The sequence below is a fragment of the Apostichopus japonicus genome, chromosome 13, assembly GCF_037975245.1.
Source record: "Apostichopus japonicus isolate 1M-3 chromosome 13, ASM3797524v1, whole genome shotgun sequence".
Classification (NCBI taxonomy): domain Eukaryota; kingdom Metazoa; phylum Echinodermata; class Holothuroidea; order Aspidochirotida; family Stichopodidae; genus Apostichopus; species Apostichopus japonicus.
Window position 1 is genome coordinate 20589372 of NC_092573.1, and position 23376 is coordinate 20612747.

The window sequence follows — 23376 nt, forward strand, 5'->3', positions numbered from 1 at the left end:
TACACCTTCATGCTCTTTTTATGATTATTATTAAATTATGTGTAAAGTAAATGGGCCTGGCGTTTCGATCCTAGCAGGATCTTCTTCAGAGGCTGAATGATAAATGGAATCATGCTCTACTTTATACCAGACCCAAAGTAATAAGTTAAAATATATTCAACCATATATGGCACATGTTTTGGAATGTTTGCTTAGCATAAATATATCTATAAATGCAAGCCATCAAAATGCAAATATTTGTAAGAATAATAGAATATTATCTTCCATGGAGGATAAACAAGTTTAATTTAATATATAGAAAGATTAACCCCCTTTTGGCTCTCAAGAGTGCTCTAATGAAGTTATATATATGTTACTAGAGCCTATTACTGCTAAGAAAGTCAACAATTTCAACATGTCTGAAAGACAAAATTTCAAATGAAATATCTCCCGGCATTTGATATCTGGAAAAGTTTTTCACGAATACCTTGACGACAGACAGAAAATTACGGGAGATTTGACTGATACTCAAATTCGGCCATAACAATTTTTATCTCATTAAAGGAAAAAATTTGGGTTTGCTCAAAGAATGATATGGAAATATCAATATATGACCTAGCTCTTGACATTTCCATACATGTTTTTTGGAACGTTTCTCCATTTTGTTTTTAACCATCCAGTCTATGTGTCACCTATTTTCATGGTTTTAAGCCATTTTTGTCTTAATTATGAGATAAGGGCGGTTGACAGTATCCTCTTTCATGACCCAGATTGAAAATGACTGAAGGACATAAAATTATGAAACAAAACAAAAATTGAAATATTCAAAAATCAAGCCCGCAAAGAGAAGGAAACTAACAGTTATAGCAAAGACAACTAATAAAAAGTAAAAAATTCCCCAGACAGTATTCTGCATAATCCTAGCTGCATGATTTTTGGGAGACACTATAAAATTGTATTATCAATCCTTGTTTGCCACAGAATCCTTTAACATGTGACGTACGTTGTCGAGACCGTAGAATATCCACCCGGGCGCTGTAACAAAATCTGACTTGAGTGGCACCTAATCGCGTCGACATGAAAAGATTCAAAGAGAACTCGAACAAATGGTCAAGATTTATGACATTTAAAAGTAGGCCGTAGTCAGGTACCAGCTGGATAGTCGATACATGCTTTCAAGTGGAGACTGACAACCTCTCGAGAAACAAGAAACAAAAAGGGGGGAGGGGAATAAAGTAGACAAAAACAAAGAGAGATAACGATGTATGAAGTGATGAGAACATCGTTATGTACTGTTTAAGGTATAGGGGTATTATAGCTTGTTAACAGTCCATTTAGAGAGATATTCCTTGACGACTGCCTTGTAGAACAACAAAAAGAGTGAAAAATATTCCTCGCAGTTACGGTAGTTAGAAAACCCGATCTAAATAGCTTGTCCCGAACTTGAGAGATTTGTTTGATTTTGAATTAAGGGTTACTATCAAGCAATGGATTGATCGATCAAATCCATCTATAATAAAACGACAAGATTAGAAATTGAATGAATTTGTTATCAGAAAAACAATATAAACAATGTCATAAAAACCCAGAAGGCTTTTCTAGCAGATGTTTGTTTGTGAGAATCAATACATTTTAACTGTGTGTTCTTCACTGTGGGTTTCATGTGACACAGAAGAAAGGAAAGAACCAACAAACCAAGGAACACATCAACAAACCAAGGAACAAACCAAGGAACAAGTCCACAAACCGAGGAACAAACCAAGGAACACATCAACAAACCGAGGAACAAACCAAGGAACAAGTCAACAAACCGAGGAACAAACCAAGGAACACATCAACAAACCGAGGAACAAACCAAGGAACACATCAACAAACCGAGGAACAAACCAAGGAACAAGTCAACAAACCGAGGAACAAACCAAGGAACACATCAACAAACCGAGGAACAAACCAAGGAACACATCAACAAACCGAGGAACAAACCAAGGAACAAGTCAACAAACCGAGGAACAAACCAAGGAACACATCAACAAACCGAGGAACAAACCAAGGAACACATCAACAAACCGAGGAACAAACCAAGGAACAAGTCAACAAACCAAAGAACAAGTCAACAAACCAAGGAACAAGTCAACAAACCAAGGAACAAGTCAACAAACCAAGGAACAAGTCAACAAACCGAGGAACAAACCAAGGAACACATCAACAAACCGAGGAACAAACCAAGGAACAAGTCAACAAACCGAGGAACAAACCAAGGAACACATCAACAAACCGAGGAACAAACCAAGGAACACATCAACAAACCGAGGAACAAACCAAGGAACAAGTCAACAAACCGAGGAACAAACCAAGGAACACATCAACAAACCGAGGAACAAACCAAGGAACAAGTCAACAAACCAAGGAACAAGTCCACAAACCGAGGAACAAACCAAGGAACACATCAACAAACCGAGGAACAAACCAAGGAACAAGTCAACAAACCGAGGAACAAACCAAGGAACACATCAACAAACCGAGGAACAAACCAAGGAACACATCAACAAACCGAGGAACAAACCAAGGAACAAGTCAACAAACCAAGGAACAAGTCAACAAACCGAGGAACACATCAACAAACCGAGGAACAAACCAAGGAACAAGTCAACAAACCAAGGAACAAGTCAACAAACCAAGGAACAAACCAAGGAACAAGCCAACAGACCAAGGAACAAGTCAACAAACCGAGGAACAAACCAAGGAACACATCAACAAACCGAGGAACAAACCAAGGAACAATTCAACAAACCAAGGAACAATTCAACAAACCAAGGAACAAGTCAACAAACCAAGGAACAAGTCAACAAACCAAGGAACAAACCAATAAATCAAGGAGCAAGTCAACAAACCAAGAAATAAGTCAACAAACCAAGGAACAAGTCAAGGAACAAGCCAACAGACCAAGGAACACATCAACAAACCAAGGAACAAGTCAACAAACCAAGGAACAAGTCAAGGAACAAGCCAACAGACCAAGGAACACACCAACAGACCAAGGAACAAGTCAACAAACCAAGAAATAAGTCAAAAAACCAAGGAACAAGTCAACAAACCAAGGAACAAGCCAAGGAACGTACCAACAGTATGATATTTGGTTTGTCTTGATGTGACAAAACCGAAGAAATTGAACGAATGAAAGAACGGAGACAAAAAACAACCAACCACAATTGTTTGTTTGACGAAAAAGAAGTAGTCATGAAAAGAGAGGGAAGAGTTCGTGGAGGGATTCTCCTCACATTTTCAGACTTTGCTTCAAAATATAAGGATTTTCAAGACTCTAGGAAAAGAGGTTTTTTTTCTTTGCCCTACTTTTCTTTTCTTTTACAGCAACCATGGATACATACATCATTAGAAACAAACACACAAACACCGGCACACTAACCAAATGTCAGATGAGTAGACTATCTAGCAATCTCGTATAGAAAGATTAAATTAATAAGCTTAACATGTCTTAATATCTCTTTTCTTTTAGAGGCAAGATACAAAATTGCCTCAGGCATGATTCTCTTAAAATGCACTAAATTTAAGAACATAAGTTTAAAAACAAATTACTTGTCACTGACAACCTTCAAGTACTACAAATGTTCTCTTTTGTTTTATATTGAGACACCAAAAAATTGCCTTGGGTAACATTCTGCTCAAAGGGAACTGTAAGTGATAAGCATGAAATGTTACTAAAAAGCAAACATTCACTTATAAAAACATGACTTATTGACAGGCTTTTAATTTAATGCATTTATGTATTGTTTTTTCTTTGAAGATAAGATATGAAACAGTCTTTCAGATTGCGGCAAATTGAACAACATTGAACAAAAAAATTGCCTCGGGTTACATTCTGCTCAAAGGGAACTATAAGTGTTAACATGAAATGTTACTAAAAAGCAAACATTCACTTATAAAAACATGGCTTATTGCAAGGCTTTTAATTTAATGCATTTATGCATTGTTTTTCCTTGAGGATAATATATGATCAGTCTTTCAGATTACGGCAAATTAAACATTTCAGTCGAAAGAAAATGATTAAAGGTATTAAAAAAGAACGCTTAACTTTTGAAGTGACCTCCAAAAATATATTAAAACTAAAATGTGACTTCTTGACGACTTTGAAAGTAGCAAATATCGTCTTCTCTCAAAAAGTTCTACTATTTAGATGACAAAAAAATATACTTCCAGCTAAAAGCTATTTCATACATACAGAGGGATTAACATCACTTTGTCAATGCTCAGCAATATATTCAAATATGAGGAAACAAAATAACAACCACTTTTTAATATAAAAACTTTTTGCATTTTTTCTTTCTTCTATATACTTTTCATCACAAGATCCCACACAAATGCAGGTTATCAGTCAACTTTCTCTTCAGTTAACTTTAACTTTAAAAAAAAAAAAAATTCCAGTGACTTGCTTTTACATGAGTGGGATTTATACTAAAAATGTCAAAAGACAACAACTGTTGTAAAACAATTCCACCAGAATGCTTAGCTTTATATTGTTCTTCTTATCATGTCAATCTACCTACAAACTGTCGTTTTAATATATACCGTGTATCTCTCTTTAAAACGTATACATCTGGACGTCCGATGCAGCTTAGAGCAATTTGAGCATGAGTTGTGACAGTTTCTGAATAATGTCGCCGCTAACTCAGTTTAATAGCCTGCAGTATGTAGAGAGGAAGCTGAAACAGCTCATCATGCAAATTACCGTAACTTCTCCTCCAGCAGTTTCCTTCACGATACTGAGAAGTGGATAAAAATTATGCTTGCACGGAAAGACTGCGGTGGCATTTTGAAGTGGGGCTTTTTCCATCTCCAGGAGCAAAAAATCTCTGTAACTTTTTCGGTTGTCTGAAGTGATCTTCCATAAATGGTGAAAAAAGATTTAAAAAAAAAAAAACCCCAGCTACCATTTGTTTATATTGTCTTGCCATTCAGACATGCAAAGTCAACCAGAGGAAAAAAGCAACCACCCACCCCCCTCCACCCCCTCACTCAAACCATTGTCGTAAACAAGATGCCTCTTGGGTGAAGTTTCTTTAATACCACCATGACGGTATTAAAGAGGGGAAAGTTTTTAACGATAAACTTGCTGGGTTCTACCACTTCGTATCTCTCCTTCTGATAAGCGCGGTTTCCTCCGAATCGCTGTATGCCTAATCATACACATCCCATCATTTAGCTGTCACACAGTACCATACATAGCACTGACATCTGCCTTCTAGAATACCTCTCAAAATTTGAAAAGCCTTTCAGACTAATCTCAAAGGTGCAGCGAGATTAGTTTCGACGAGATAAAAAAAAGATACCATCTGTTAGTTTCTGCGCTTGGTGATTTGTTGATAATGTGAAGTATCATTACTGTCAGACACACACGCACACGTTTGTATTACATTCAGACCGAGGACCCCATTGTATTTTCCATTGTTCAAATCCACGTACCCCAACTTTAACAATACCCCATACAATAGAATTCTTCCGAGGACCTGGAATTCTTTTGTTCAAGTCCTCGGTCAGATAGAAAAACAAAAGCACACACACGCTCGTAGGGAATAATTTTGCAGAGTTTACTCACTAATTTAACACAAATTGGGTAGACATGTACATCAAACTTTCAGGTGTTAAAATCTCCCTCTGTATTGTACGGTTTAAAAGTGAATCCGAACTAATCCGTCCATTTTGTAGATGGGAAGGTGCAATATTTGGCTAAATGATTTGAATTCACGCCTTGAGTGGATGATGAACTGTCTATCAGCAATAAGCAGTGTTTTCCTGTGTCGATTAGAACTTAACATTAACTGACAGGATAGTTTCCATTACAAGACAACATTGACCTCTTCATTTATATATCAGATTGTGCATGATTGAGAAACACAGTAGCACTGTAGACTGGAGACCAGCACAGACATCCCCAGAAATAGAAAGAAAAAAAATTGCGGGTGAAGGAGGGGGTTGGGGTGAGTTATGAATTAATGGGAATGAGTTGGTGAAATTTTAAACAGGGTTTACGATAACAAGAGCAAAACTGGTTAATTGCAAGACTGAACCGGTTAACCCAGTGTTTATTGGGGGGGGGGAGTGGGAGGGTGGAGGGTAGAACAAACCAAGTTAATCAACTAAATTTAAAACAACCACTGTAGTGAAATACAGCTTTGTGTAGTACACAAGCAATCCAGTTTGAAGTGGAAATACTTCTGACAGTATTTCTTACTTTGACAGGTGAAATGCAATAATAAACATCGTGGTTGCAACAGCATGTACTTCTGGAGTGCTTCAGTGTGTGTTACTTAAATACACTACCAGTTATTAACTTTGAAATAGTCTGTAACATATCGATGTAAATATAATCTGACAAATGTGTACATTATGTAATTTTTGCTTTTCATATTATTATTATTTTTTTTTAATTATTTATTTTTTCATTTCATTTATTTTTTACAGTTGATCTACTTGCACTTAAAAAAATCTTCTCTTGTGAGACATTTTCTGTTTTCTGTTCAAAAACTTAAGCTATCTGCTTCCCAAGCAGTGTTCTTTGTCTCTAACAATTTTAATTTTTAATATCTATATTGCTCTGTTTCCTGTCCATGAAATTTGAAATATGATCTTGAAATCCTTTAATTGTAGTCTTTGGAAAGTTGATCATTATTGTGTGCTGTAACCCTGACAACCAACTGAACCAAGTGTCAAAAAAAAATTATGTTGGACTTTCAAATTTTTCCAAAATTAGGCTAATCTTAACATTTTCTCCAAAGTTCTACTCAACCTATAGTATTGATGCATTGGTTTTGATCATCTTCCCTTAATGAACCCTAAATGAACACTACACGCCCTTACGCTCAAGTGGAATACTACGTTTCTCTCCTATTTTTTCTTTTTTATTCTTCTTTCTTTCTTTTCTTCAACCCTTTTTCTTTTTTTGAAGGTACTTCTGGCTATTTTAAGAACAAGGAATGTTTCTTCAAATGCATCAATTCTAGTATACAGAAACTAGAGCAGGCAAATGTTTGATTTTGTTGCATCCCTAAAAAGGTTACCATCAATTTGACATAATTACTCACCCTGATTCTCTGTTTTGGGGTTTTTTTTTGTATGCATAAAACCAGGTCACAAGCATGTCTTGAAAAACACCTAATAAAGGTGCATGCACACAAACATCTATGAGGCGCCATGTGTGACAAAATTATATACCAAATATATTGATTATAACCCCTCATATATATTAGTTATGCCGCAATATATATAACTTACTCGTACACCTCATATATATAGGTTATGCATAACCTATTTACATTATGAATAACATATATATCACAGTAAGTCATATATATATTTGCAACTATAATCAATTTGTATAATATAGGTCCGTACGGCTTTCCGTATAATTTTGTCACACTCGGCGAGCTCATATATATATATATATAGGTTATAGACACGTGAGCAGCACGCGAATGAGCGGTGCCATTTTAGACACTTGTGATACGTGGGCGGGGCGTATGCAAATTCGGCAAAGCGCGGCAAAGTAGCTGGACGAATACGCCATTTACACACTGTACTATATAATACTATTACTAGCCTAAGTAGTATAACTAAAGTTACACCTATAGGTCATCGCCATGTCTAATTTGAGTGAACACGAGTTTTCGTCTCTGGTAGAAAGGTTGGTAATATTCATGACATCAGCACCAAAATCAATAGGGATCATATACCGCGAGGAGCTTAATGAGATATTGTGACTATGGCCCTGTGTCACACACATATCATTTCACAAATCATTTCACACATGTCTGGACACATAAAATACTTCATGAGGTTAATAACATTGTGGAAAAATGTATCACATATGCACCAAAAGGACATGGATCATAGTTGAACTCTGCATAGGCCTATGTTGCAGTCTGTATGTCCTAATTCTTAATCATTCATTCATAATGTTCATAACCATAATTTAAACATGTAAAATAGCTGTATGCAACTTACCATAGATTTGCTTCCAAAATCTAGAGTGATCCAAATTGTAATGTGATTATGTTATGATTATAGTATTTACAGTGCACAAGTCCAAATACAGAAAATATGAGTTTTGAAATAATTCCTTTTAGTGATGTACTAGAAATTCAAGAAGCATTACATTGCCATGTCATACCCATTGAACAAACACGGTACGATAGCTACAACTTATCTTTACATCTTGTCCTGTATTCAGGATAGTCATCCTTTGGAACGGTTTTTATTTCCAGCAAAACAAATAAATTGTTCATATCTGGAGGAAATGACTTGAGCAAACATATGTGATGTATCAGATACGCCGAGTCTATGTTCTTTAATAATTTTAAATTACCTAACAGGCGATCTAAACAAAATTTGGATTCCAATAATTCATATTTCAGGATAAAATAATACCCTTTTTAATGCATAAAAAGACTTCTTGTGTCTGTAAACATGACAACAGATCTGTTTGCTCAATTATTTTGATCTGGGCATGTGTAAGTTGTTTTAAGGTGAACTGGACTGAAATGAAATCCATTAATTACCAATTCTGAGTGTCTACATCATTTTCTGCAACCAGTTCTCTTACAAGTAAGCGAGTTGTGGTATACAATTGATACCCATGGCTTCCAGCGTCCTCAAGTGGATTGCCTGTTTCCCTCAGTATTGCAAGTTGATCTCTTCTAAGTGAATACTGAGTTTCGGGCACTTGTATTTCATGGTCTACCTCATACGCAGGTGGATCTCCTTCTGGGTGAATCCCATATCATTCCCAATTCTCATTTCTCTCAAACACACTCTCAATCCCAGTGTAAGATATTCGTCCAGCTACTTTGCCGCGCTTTGCCGAATTTGCATACGCCCCGCCCACGTATCACAAGTGTCTAACATAGCACCGCCCATTCGCGTGCTGCTCGTGTGTCTATAACCTATATATATATGAGCTCGCCGAGTGTGACAAAATTATACGGAAAGCCGTACGGACCTATATTATATATATATATGTATCGATTATAATAGCAAAATATATGACTTACTATGATATATATGTTATGCATAATGAAAATAGGTTATGCATAACCTATATATATGAGGTGTACGAGTAAGTTATATATATATTGTGGCATAACTAATATATATGAGGAGTTATAATCAATATATTTGGTATATAATTTTGTCACACATGGCGCCTCATAAACATCTACCCACACACACATATATAATATATATATATATATATATATATATATATATATATAAATATATATAATATATATATATATATATATATATATATATATATATATATAAATATATATATATATATATATATATATATATATATATATATATATTCTTTGATCCAAACAGAAACTTGAGATGAAACCTGAGCTTTAATAAAAATTAAAATACTTAGCGTTTAATGTTAAATATTTAATAAACTGTGTGGAAATCATACAACATGTGTTGACTGCAATCAGAGTAATGTTGATTTTCATAGGACCTTACAACATGTATACACGGGCATATATATACTGCATACTATAAGCAGTTTGGGGGCCTCTGGCTTCATTTTTCGGTCGGCGATTAACAATTAATGTTAGTAACTGTGCAGTGTAGTGTGGTGTGTAGTCTTCTGTATAAATGCTAAGCAGCATTTTTTCAGATCCACACATACATACATCTATATAAATATACATATATATATATATATATATATAAAATATACATAAACATACATATATATATATATATACATATAAATATATATATATATATATATATATATATATATATATATATATATATATATATATATATATGCCATCAGCTATGTGACATCTTAGTGTTACCACACAGGTTGATATACACCCCTGGAGTCTCAATAAACAAATAGTAATATCAACTTAAATCCCTTCTGTACAAATTATCAAATAAGTTCAAAAGGGATATAAAATGAACCCCCCTTTTTCCAGATTCCAGATATCAGCAACACTTTTAATCCTTTTCACATTCTCCTGTGGTGACCTACAGAAGCTAAATCCAAATTAACAGATAAAAGTGTTGTGCCCAACTTTCATCTTTAATTGCCATGGAACTGCAAATATATATAAATGAATGTTTTTTTTTGGGGGGGGGGGGGTTAAGAATTAATATAACAAACAGCTACCTAAAACTTAAACCAGATAGACTACAGAAAAATATTTAGCTAGAACAGAAACAAACGAATCATACCACAGCCTGAGAAGTTGATTTGTCTTTATAACCTTTTGCCGACTGATATTATCGTATTTATTCTTATCACTTGAGGATTATAACAAATTTCAGATTTAAAGGGAGGGCCGAGTATGTGTGATAAAATTATTTGAAACAGACTAAACCCAGATTTTCTTTTTCCTCAGATACATCTCACTTCATGAGGCTTCCACAAGGCACAAAACATAAGTTTGTTGTAAATGTATAGGATTTGTTTAACCCCCCACCCCCCCAAAAAAAAAATTAAGCCATCATTTGGCAAAGTAGCATTGATTGCCAGTTCAGAATTTTCTGTCAACCAATCACAGACAATAAGACCATTTTGTAACAAAGAGACACATTTGCAAGAGAGGAAAAACTAGGAAAAATGATGCTGTTACTTAAAGTGTACAGCGATGCCTGACAGATCAAACAAACCCAATCTTCCATTAGTACATTCTAAAGCCATTTGTTTCTTTAAAATGTGAAGATTTCGCTCGCCTGTGTTGGGATATTCACATCAGCTTTTAACAATTTGGGGACCGCAGTAACATGACAATTTTTTCCACATCTCTGATGAATAGCTGATGTGCATTAGCTATACAAATGAGAGGCCCCCTGGAAAGTCACTTTGTAAGTAGAAAACTTATATGCATGTTAGACTAATAAGCCTCGGGTAAATTTGATTTGGAAATGGCCAACAATATGTCAACTTCCAGATAGAAACCCATCCTTGTTTCATATTATTGTATGTTCATCATATGCAACCAATTAGTTTCATAATCCCCCTCATTAAAAGATCAAAGAAAGGGATTCTCTCACAGTATCAGCAGTATTGTCTGTTCGTTTTTTTTTAGTTTTTTTTATTTCGTTACTCAAAATTATGCTTTAAAATCAAGGACCTGGCAGACTGCCAGGTTTCCTGATTTCATAAACTCAATCAAATTTAGAGGGTTTTGCTGGTCTCACAGAAAGTTCATTTTTCACTCTAATTTTTATTGATATAGGTAGCTTTCCTGCTTACAGAGCAGCTCAAAGACTGTCTTTAAGTTTGTCAAAAGTAAAATCACCTTCCCCTGTACCTCAATTTGTCATATGACAGGGGTACACTGTAAGATGAATATATTCATCGTGCACTAGTTAAATACATTCTGTAAACTTAACTTAAAAGAGAAAATATAACCTCAGTCCATTATACATCAACAAACTGCCTGATAAAAAAATGTCCCCCCTTTTTTTCCCTTCTTTTCCTTTCATGTGAAACACAGGACAGCAACAGCCCAGAGACGTTGATCAACTTAATTGTACTCTTGCAGCATTTAGGAAAAGCTCCCGAGGTTAGCTGTTTTTTCAAGATATTTTAAGGAATGGGTCTGTTGGCTGAAGTCGATTGCTTATTAACAAAAGTGCTGGAAATTGTCTGGTTCTTTATGTCGAAAATTACATACTCATAGCAGTTTTCGGGTAAATTTGCTTAGAAAATGGCCACCAATATGTCTGTCAACTTCCATATAGAGGACCTCTGCTTTTTCAGACAAATTAAGTAAATTTGGTTTCCAACGGTATTAGACCTCTATTTTCAAGTTTGCTAGCTGTGTCCTTTACAGCAAAGATGATTTTCCAGATATATTTTACGTCCAATGGAGGCGATGACCAGCAGCATATATCCAAAGAGGGGATACAGAGGGGTGGGGGGCCGGGGGTGGAACCCTCCTCCCTCCCATATTTCAAATTAACCTCCAAACATTGTATTGCTCAAAATGAGGTACACAGTGGAAACATTTAGCACACTTTTGCATGTTTGCTGATGGACACACCCCTATTTCAGTAATATTCAGATATTTGTCTCTCTGTCCCCTTCTTCCAAGAAACTCTGAACCTAGCTACAGATGACTGATTTGTTTTGAACCGTCAATACTCTGGCCAAGGCTACGACAACCTCAAGTGTTTTGTGTTTGGTCTATAAAAAAAGAAATTCAACAGCCTCCACAACCTTTAAAAGATCAGCCTTGATTGTGGTATGACACAAACAATATAATCATATCTTTTTTTTCCATTTAAAAAAAAAAGGTTTCTATGAAGGTACTGACAAAAAAAAATGTGGCCGGCCCTTCTTTGGCCTCGTTTAAGTCGTCTGTTCGTTTTCTCCGTATCTCCTGAAATTTAGTTTCATCCCCTAGATATGTCACTTGGCCATTTCCTCCGTTTCATTTTTATCACTTCTCCTCGTATTATCACGCTTCCTATTGCCATCTCTGTGCATCTTTTGTTTAAGATCTTACGAAAGATCAAAATGCCAGGGGTACTCAAATCTGACAAAATACACGTGTCACTTTGATCTGATAGAATCGCCGGCGGCGCGAACTTTCCTGCCCTCTCCCACACTCTGATCGAGAACTAGAAAAAAATTGGCATTTTGTTTCTAAGTTTTTCAGATTAAGATAAGAGATTCGATACTCACCTTTGCCATATAATCTTTGATGAAAGGATGACTCGCATGAGAATCTTTCAGTTGGGAGAGATAACGATTGCTCACCTGAAAGAAAACAGAAGAACCTCAAGCTTTAAATTCTTGTAGGAAATGAACAATGGCAGAAAAAAAAAACAGGATGAAAACTGATTGGAGAAATGATAAACAAACATAAAAAGAGCAACCAAATGTTTGAGTTACGATAAGATTCAAAGCAACGACCACAGGGTTGATTACAAGCCCTGTGCTTTACCAAATTAGCTACCCAGCCCTTTGTTTGTGGCAATCCCTAATAGCCATTCCTAAGTTGGGATATTTTGCTCATTGCCCTCCTCCCCCTCCCATCTCCCTCCCTCCACCCCCTCTGTTTCATCATTTTCTGTTGTTTCTTTCAACTGTCCATGGTTGAAGAAGAAAGTGACATCGAATATCACAAACAAGTGCTTACTCTGCAAGACAAGATTGTACACAGATTATTTTTCTCTATGAGAAAGTGATTTATTGATATCAATAAATGACAATATCATGTTCAGCTGAATTGCTGTGATGGCATCATTCACTCGACTGTTTAGAGATGCATTAACCAAATATCACTAAAATTTGAAAATTTTCACTATCTTTTTCACCAAAACTGCTATGATGTAGATGTAGTTTTCGACATACAGATACGGACAGTTTCCAGAGCTTTTGTTAATAAGCAATCGACTTCAGCCAACAGACACATTCCTTAAAATATCTTGAAAAAACAGCTAACCTCGGGAGCTTTCCCTAAATGCTGCGAGAGTACAATTAAGTTGATCAACGTCTCTGGGCTGTTGCTGTCCTGTGATTCAAATGAAAGGAAAAGAAGGCAATAAAAGGGGGTAATTTTTTTTATCAGGCAGTTTATTGATGAATAATGGACTGAGGTTATTTTTTTTTAAGTTAAGTTAACAGAATGCATTTAACTAGTACACGATGAATTTATTCATCTCACAATGTACCCCTGTCATATGACAAATTGAGGTACAGGGGAAGGTGATTTTACTTGTGAAAGACTTAGGGACAGTCTTTGAGCTGCTCTGTAAGCAAAACAGGTATCAATATCAATAAAAAATAGAGTGAAAAATGAACATTCTGTGAGACCAGCAAATAAATGTAGTTAAAACGCGTTCGTCTCACCGAGCTGTAAGACTGCTCCCACGTTCCCAATTCAATCCTGCAACTCACTTTACATGACAGTCTTAAGCAAGAAAGAGTAACGTAGGCAGTAACGTATTTCAGGACAATCTGGGGGTCATGAAACCCTCAAATTTTACTGTAGTTGATAAAAGAAACCGTACTCTTGACAGGTTTCAGTTCAAATTTACATAACTGGCTGTTTACGAAATAAGGAAACCTTGTAGTCTACCAGGTCCTTGATTTTGAAGCATAATTTTGAGCAATGAAATTTAAAAAAAAGAATCCCTTTCTTTTGATCTTTTAATGAGGGGGATTATGAAACTAATTGGTTGCATAGGATGAACATACAATCATATGAAACAAGGATGGGTATGTAAGGGGGAGTTCGGGGTAAGAGTCATAAAAGAAGTTTGTTTTAGACATGCGCAGAAATATAAATCATGTTTATATAAATCGGATGCAAACTGTGGAAGAAGAGAGGCAGAGGGATTAATAAAGTAAACGACTGCAAAGAGCCTACCTTATCAGAGAGAGAGTAATAAAGCAAAAGACTGCAAAGAGCCTACCTTATCCAGAGCTTCTTGCAGCACGTCCTCTGCGTCTTCTAGCTTGCCTTGCTGTATGTAGGCCGAGGCTTGACCGTTCAGGAGAAGTGATGTCGAGCTGTTCTTATCGGCCAACTCTTGAAAAATGTAATAGGCATCTTGAAGTTTCTCTCCACCCTAGGAGAAAATATTGTTACATAATTCATCCCACTATATTATGCAAGTCTCTTGTATAAAGTCTCTGGTTTTTCGGTTTTTCTGCATTTTCATTTCTTTTTATTTTGTGCATGTACTTGTGTAATTTGTCAGATCTAAACCGGACCAAAGTGTATGGGTAGAGGGAGGTGGGAGAGGGGAAGAGGGAGAGTGGGAAGAGGGAGATGAGGGAGGTGAGGTGGGACAGTGAAAGTGGGAAAGGAAAAATGAGCAGAAAGGTGGCCCACATTTGTACATCCCAGTTTAGCAGTGTTTGTAGATTTACCTGGTCATCAATGCATAAATATCAATTTCATTTAACTTTCACTCTAAATTAGGAACTATTCTAAACGTTGTAAATGTAGGCAGTGTGAAAAGTTGACTGCACATAATAAGAAATGGTTCAGGTAGCTATATATAAAGCATTCTTTTAGCATTATACATATTATTGTCAATAACCATAATTGAACTTGGCATGAGTTCAATTCCCCTTTGTACACTCAATTTTTTTTTGCTTTTTTTGGTTTGTTTTGTAAAACACAATTTCAAGGCTAACATTACAGTCCTATAATTCCCTTCCTTTCTTACTTTCAAAAGATTTATTTCTCAATTATCAACCTTTAACTTGTCACGAAGCTTTTTGCTTGACATTGTAAATCTTTGCTTTGTTCTTGTTGTTCAAGGTGACTAGCCTTATTAAAACAGTATTATTTCTTTCTATAGCGTCCATCATAGTTATCTGTTTTTTAATTACTTCCGTCACTTTATACTTAGTGAATGCCATAGGAGCGATAAACTTGAATTGAATTGAAGGAAGAGAATGGTAAAAGTATTATCCAACTGTCCTAAAACTTGACTCGAAGTTAAAAATCGGAATATAAATGTGAAGAACTAAATGAATATTCTTGGCATACCACGGCGAGGTTAAACCAAGCCTGGGCCAACTGGGTGAGAGTAGCATCATCATCCTGCTCCTGCATCTTCTTAACCTCTTTTCTGGAGAGAAAAAAAAAGAAGAAGGAAAAGTAAAAAAAAAAATGACTATAAGTAATCATTCCCCCCTCCCCCCCAAAAAACGGTTGCTTTATGACACAGACTGGCAGCAACATATATGTGAGTATCTGTGAAGGAAGGAAGGGGGAACCAAATGGCATGTGTAAATTATATTCTGAATGTATCAAAGAAACAAAAGCAATAACCATATGTGAAAATGTCACTCTTTGTTGTGAGTCCGTACTCAAAACCTAGCATATTAAGTTGTTTGGTAATGGTCGCAAGCACTTGTACAAGATTGAAGTACTTGAGATGCAATCACATAGTAATGCCAAGAGCCTTGTACTGATACAACAGGGGACTCTTTGTGAACGCACACTCGTGGAGCTGTACTCTTAATCTAACTGTTGGATTTGTTCTCTTACTCAGATCATTTTGGAAATCTGGTTCCTTGACTAGTGATGGTTGCAAGTACTCGTACACGATTGGAGTACTTGAGATGCAATCACATAGTATCCCTAAGTACCTTGTACTTGCAAGTGAGAAGGATAAACAGTACAACATTTGTACTAATCACTTATCTATAAAAACATGTAAGGACTACATAATGCCAAATATCACATCAAATATCATGGTGTAGGGTATTGTTGCAGTTAGGATACTTTAAAGGCCTAACAGCGAAACAAAGATGGTGTCCTTGGCAACAAAAGCCTTTAATTTAGACATAAAGAATGAAGGACTGGTAACAGTACCCTCCTGCCAATTTGGGCCTTGTAACCTACAAGGTTCAGCAGAGGGTGTAGGGTATTGTTACAGTTAGGATACCATAAAGGCCTAACAGTTAAAAACAAAAATGGTGTCCTTGGCAACAAAACCCTTGAGTCAAAGAGAAGATCTTGATGTTGGATACACTTTGCACTTACACAGCTGTACTTCACAGTTGCGCAATTTTTTTTCATTATTCTCATTTAGGGAAACCATTAAACAATACTTTATAATTAATCTTCTCCTTGTTTTTGTTTGCCATTGTTTTTCTGTTTGAGGGAGGGCTGGTAATTCTTACAAGGTCGCCAAAGCTGCTTTTTCCTTCATTAAAGGTCAAACTCAGCACCCTTTGTGTTACAAATAATTTCTTGTTTTTTTGTTCTTTCTTGATGTTTGACTTGAATTTCTGACTTTGGATGAGCTCCTTTGTTGCTAGGATACCAACATTACTTCAAAATGAATTTCTGTGGAGATGGTAATGAATCATTTCCTGGTGAGAAGCCCGACATGATGATAAGTAATATTCTAATTTGTTAAAAATTCTGGAAGCAACCGTCAAGCCCTCAGATATTACATTCTATAAGAATTACAGTACTCAAAGGTTTCCAAAACGGCCTTGATTGATAGTCCTTCTTAATTTTTTTTTTTTTTTATCTAAAATTGTGCTTTCGTTTTGAACTCTTTCATCCTTTATCTTTACTAAAGCCAGAAAAACTAAAATTAGAAATTAAGAATCCCTACATCCTGCCATAAATGTAACTCTCTTATTTCGAGAAAACAAGGTCGCGTTGTTCCTTTTATTTCCTCTTGAACAATAATCAATCCTTTCTTCAGACGAGTTAAGATGTATAGCAGATGTTTCATACTCCCGCTACAACTATGATCTCTTCGCAAATTTAAGAATAATCATTTCGTACCATTTTGCAGACAGTTTTATTCTGTTTTTATCTTTTCTTACATTTTTCTTCTTTACCCTGCAGGATTTCTGCAGAGACAGGTGCATGCACAGAATATTCCTGCAATGGCATTTATTATTAAAACAAAAGACAAAAGGAGATTAACATTCACTAATATCAACTTTGTTTGACTGAAGGTATGAACATGTCATCATCTTCTCTACGCTAGAAATGTTCTCGAGATCTTCCCCGAAATTCATCGTGTGTACTGCTGTGGATTAAAATTCGCTTGGGTAGGACTAGGATCTTTCGCACCCTTGATGTTGCTAAAAAAATAATTGGCAACGATTCATTTGGTAGTCTAGAGGAAATGTATTACTACAAAACACAAACCCTCCACTCGATTCGAATTGGAATGATAGCGTTCAGCTATCTTTTTCAATGACAGAACAAACGTCAAATCTCGTTGCAATTATAGCAACAAAATGGGAAGCTGATTGGATGGGTTTTAATTTTGAACACTGAAACACTCAAAAGTAAGCACAGACCTGTAAGAAGCAGGTCATTTTTAGATTGCATTTCTTTGGAATCAAATAGTTAGAATGAATTCCAAAAGAAAGGGAGAATGGGCTGGGTGGGTGTGGGGATGTGGGGGGGGGGTTACAAAGCCAGTGACAAGTTTAATCCTCAGTAGACATTCTATACCAACAGGGTGCCCAAAAGATACCTTTGAGTATGTTTATTTATTTGAGAAAAAAAAAACAGTGATTCTTAATTTTCAGAACTTCTATGAGTGTTCACCAGACTTTTGTTTGCAATATGGTGGCAGTATATAAAAACAAACAAACACCTGATGATAGAGAAACAGAACTTCAATTCAATGAATTCAACATTTCATTTTTTTTCCCCTTTGAGCATGCACTTAGTAAATCTGCTATCTTGACATAACAGTCCATCACAAAGATAAAATCTTTTTAAGTTTACTCATTAAAGGGAATATTTCTGATAATTTTATTTCTTCAGAGAAATCATGCAAATCATGTTTGTCACAGAGCAAGACAATTCTCTCACAAAATATTTGCCATCTAATGACTCTCATCATGCCTCCCCTACTGAGCATGCTAAGCACACATTCAAAATGTATAAACTTTTATGGAGAAATTAAATTCATTATGAAAAGAAATTAGGGCTTTAAAAGACCACCACTGTAATAAATTCTCTGTGGCTGGGAAAGGGGGGGGGGGGGAGAATTATCTGGAATTCCAAAAGAGATTGGTCACTCTTGGATCACATTGTCTGCAATTGGAATTTCAAATTAAAAGAACAGTTTCGAGGGTACAAAAGAAACATAATATCAGCATTCACATGAAATTTTGCATTAAATTCCATCGTTGCTAACATATTTGGCACTAACACTGAATTTCCAAGGCTTACCACCAAGTCACAAAATTAAATAAGCTGGAGCCTGGAAGCAACAAAATTCTTAATACACATTACCAGCAATATAAAACATGATAAACACATGATTGATCGATAATATACCCTTCAATCGATCAACAATATTGCAGAATAAAATATCACATGCATGCCGGCTCAAACTTACTTGGCTAAATCCACTCTATCAATTCGAATGTAAATCTGAACCATCAAAGCACAGCTGTGAAAAAAATATTAAAATAATAACAATAATAATAAATTACATTTATATAGCGCTTAATACAGCTTTTCAAATTGCTTCACAAAGTAGGAAAGAGACAAAGGAAACCAAGGGAAAAAAGAAACTAGGAATCAAACAAAAATGTTTTAAGTTGTCTCTTGAAAATACAAAGGGAGGGAGAGTCACGAACATTAAATGGGAGTTCGTTCCAAAGAGTAGGCACAGTGACAGAAAAGGCACGATCGCCATAACGAGTGCGGGTACGTGGACCAGGAGTTAATTGCAAATGCACATAATAGGAAGAGCGAAGCGTAACTGTGTTGACCAATGCAAAGGAGTAAGAAGTTCAGTGATATATTGAGGGGCAAGCCCTTGATCGCTTTGTAGGTGTGAAGTAGGATCTTAAACTGGATGCGCTGAGAGACTGGAAGCCAATGCAAAGAACAGAGTACAGGAGTGATGTGATCAAACTTTTTAGTGAGTGAGACTAGGCGTGCAGCAGCGTTCTGAATTCTCTGAAGGGGAGCTATATGAGAAACTGGCAAATTCACATACAAGATGTTGCAGTAATCCAGAGAGGAGGAATTAAAAGCGTTAAACAAAACTAGCATAGAATAAAAAATGAACCTGGAAAGGCCAATCTGTGATGAATCAGAAGTTTTAACGATCTGGTCGAACAGAATCAGTCAAAGATTTGTTGCTCCAATTGTGTCAATAAATAAGTGCAAGTGATATTTTAGCCCTAAACTACAAAGAGACAAATTATAAATTGGCATGCTGCTAGGCATATGCAGCTTTGTCATATTGAAAACTTGGTTTAATATATTATCCACTGAGGTGGTGGAATTTAAACCCAGAAAATAAACAGGCTTATTCTCTTTTGAATGCTCTATTGAATGCTATTTGAATGCTATTTTTGCTATTTGCTATATTGCCATATTGCTATTTCAAATGCTATTTTGCTCTATTGAATTCTCTATTGAATGCTATTTACCATTCTAGAGAATCACTCTGGTGAAGACATCTCAGGGCTGCATCAAAGTTCTGGCAAGAAAAAGAAAGAGAAAAATAAAATCACATCCTCTAAAGTTTCACTGCATGTGAACAAAATTAGTGGCAAATGATATATTGCTCTGGAGTTCAACTGACCACAAATTTGTATTCATATTATAATTTCTGTGAAAGAAATTTAATGAAAGAAGTTTAAAAAAAAAATGTAATTAAATATACCATCACCATTGACTCTTTGATATCATGTTTACATATTTACAAAGTCTTCAGTGTAGCATTTGAAGTAACATCAAAATCCTGGTTTCCAAAACACAAGGTTAATTTCCTTGGCTGGTTAAGGTGTTTTTTTATCTTCTTCAATACAATCTCAATCTTACCATTTGATGATTGTGAATAATTGATGAGTCAATATTTGTTATCGTAGTAAGAAACAGAGGTGTCAAATGAATAAACTATTTTGTGGGGGGAAGGGGGAAGGTAGAGGGGGCTCTTGGTGGGAGGGTTCTACAGGAGTAAAAAAAAAAATCTGTGTAGGTATAAATCTATTTAAAGCAACTTTGACATAAATTCTAAATATTCTAAAATCTAATTTTGCCCTATTGATTGCTCCGTCTACAGAGGTTTCTACTCTAACCTCTTTCTCACGAAACAATATCGATCTTAGAAAGACTATTGCTTAACGTCTCTACTGTTGTGTTTCTTCTTGATTCGGTTGATTAATTAGACGTCTCAGGGTATTATGCAATAATCAGAAAAACGATTAAGGTCTGATTCGACTCCGATTTATTGAGATTTTCTCTGCGTTTGGAATAATTTACTGTCAACACACTCCCAGAACGTGACTCCTGTCAGCACCTGCAAAGGTCCTTCCAGAAGCTTCGTTCTGGTTGCCTTGACCAAATCACATGACATACATATTAATGAATAATTATGAATCAATAACCAATCACAATACTGATGATTATCTTAGATGATTTTACCGAGAGGCATTGGAAATCCTCTACACAACATCCCCTTTGTTTTTTTTTTTTTGTTTTTTTTTTGTTTTTTGTTTTTTTTCTGATTCGACTCCGATTTATTGAGATTTTCTCTGCGTTTGGAATAATTTACTGTCAACACACTCCCAGAACGTGACTCCTGTCAGCACCTGCAAAGGTCCTTCCAGAAGCTTCGTTCTGGTTGCCTTGACCAAATCACATGACATACATATTAATGAATAATTATGAATCAATAACCAATCACAATACTGATGATTATCTTAGATGATTTTACCGAGAGGCATTGGAAATCCTCTACACAACACTACATCTGTTCCCTACAGTAGAATCCTCTGAAGACAAATGGCCTTCGAGAGTTTCGAGACTCTTCAGTTCGATGCGTCATGGTCGGATCATAACATCAAAATCAATGGTACGTGATTCGGCTGTGACGCACACCTGGTAATGTCACGTGCAAGAGAAGGCAGACTTGTTTGAGCCCAGACTTGAAAAGCCTTTCCAAGCCCTGGTTGTCACTTATTTGTGTTTTGCACAACTTAGCCGTCTGTCTATTTATTTCATTTAATTGCATCTAATATTCTTGTTTTCCTCTCAGTATTTTACTTTGACCAATATCCCGTCAGATCCTCTAACCTTTTATACATGAAAACCAAGTTTCAAATGGGTAGCAATTGAATCTTGTTGTGGACTGCCTCAGATGGCCATTTTTGATAGCCCAGTGTTTAAAATTATGGTAAAAAAAATCACAAATTCTCTAAAGATATCTTCTTGAAAACAGCATCCTCTCTCTAGTAAAACTAACTTCCTCTGATTAATTTTGCTGCTTCTGTTTATGTTTGTTCTGCTGTTTATATTTTTTATTTTGTCTTCTTTTTTCTAAATATATTGCTGACAAATTAAAGGGCAGCAACGTCAAGATTCCCAGTGTGAACAGTTTGACCTTCAATTGTCCAAAATCTGACATTTAAAATGCAAAAAATGGTCACCTCTTCATGGTAATAAATTGATGCCGCCATCAAGAGGAATGTATCATCATCGACACCAACACTACTGCTCATCTTCTTGTCTAGATCTTTCACTATACTGCTCCTGAGAAGCAAGAAAGAGACACGAGAACAAATTAAATTGATATCGTGAGAGTTTTGTTTTCCATCTTTTGGTGTACCCTACGCGTGTATTAGTTTGGTAAATTCAGAAGCTGGACTATCTTAAAGGGATCAGGGATGAGCCCACGCTGGGCAGCACTGGGCGGCTCAGCCCAGCACTAAAAATTACCACCCAGCACTTTCTTAAAAATCGTGAATCTCGTCCAGCACTATTTTCATCTAAAATCCCGACATTCCTAACTATATATTTAACATGAATTGGGCCTAGCCTATGCCAAAATAATACACACTAATAATGCATCAGTTACGCATGCGAGAAACATTACTTACGGTATTCAATCTGTCCCTTGTAAAATCTCTTTGAAACAATCTAATAACTTTTACCAAGTACGTAATATATTTCACTAAAAAAAAATTTCAAATGTAAATTGTTAGCAAAACTAGTACTTGTGTATGTGCTTAAAAAGCTACACAAGTGCCAGCATTTGGCATCTGAGCACCTTCAAAAATGGACAAATTTCTCAAAGGGGAGGGGGACCCCTCCCCCTTAGACCCCTGCCCCAGGATGGCGATCAGTATACCCGGCACTCAGGAAATCATGGCAGATCCCTGAGGGATAATAAATTAATTATAAAAGCTAACAAACCTTTTATCGGAACTTGCTAAGTAATCAGCAAACGTTCTCACGGCTTGAAGTTCTGGAGGAGACGAAGCTTTGATTTCATCGAGAACAACTCCATATTTTCTCTTGAAATTTGAAGGAAAAAAAAAGATCAAAATTCAATTTTTAATGAGACACAAAACAAGACCGATGAGCATATTGAAATAGTTGATCTGAGAATTATAGAAATAGTGTGTTTGATGACATGATAGCATGGATTTTTCAGTTCAAGGACAATACCAAGCTATTGTACTTGCATAGTAGGAGAAATTGCATCTGTACAAGCGTTACAACTCAATCTTTCTGAGTGGCTGTTTGCAATTTAAGACGTCTATTCATTGGAAAGATTAATGAGAGTGCAGTGCATAATTTACCAATAGTGAAATTGACTGTCAACCTTTTTAGCAGTATCAATAAATTGTTGAGGAATGTGTTTCTTGTACTGAAACAAACACTTGACACATTAATTATACAATCTTATTTTTAAATAGTTCAAACGATCTTTGAAAATATGTGATAAATATAACCTTTCCAGATGATGCTGAGATGGACATTCACTAAAATTCTAAAATTGAAAATTTTCTACAGATGTTGATTATTTATAGAAATACTTATATGTTATTATCTTTATTGCATAAAGTCTAAAGAAAAAGCAATGCAGTTTGTTTCTGTGACAATG

The 23376-nt window shown here is 35.8% G+C and overlaps 1 protein-coding gene across 1 annotated transcript in view; it reads right to left on the reverse strand.

Annotated features, from left to right (window-relative positions):
- The window catches only part of LOC139978661 (coatomer subunit epsilon-like), a 40470-nt gene that overhangs the window by 15784 nt on the left and 1310 nt on the right, over positions 1–23376 (reverse strand). The window contains exons 3-10 of the mRNA XM_071989041.1: positions 22683–22783; positions 21917–22019; positions 19916–19965; positions 18868–18921; positions 15525–15606; positions 14437–14592; positions 13464–13532; positions 12701–12775 (exon numbers count right to left, since the gene is read on the reverse strand). Of these exons, the coding sequence (XP_071845142.1) occupies positions 12701–12775; positions 13464–13532; positions 14437–14592; positions 15525–15606; positions 18868–18921; positions 19916–19965; positions 21917–22019; positions 22683–22783 (690 nt within the window). The remainder of the gene's footprint in view (positions 1–12700; positions 12776–13463; positions 13533–14436; positions 14593–15524; positions 15607–18867; positions 18922–19915; positions 19966–21916; positions 22020–22682; positions 22784–23376) is intronic.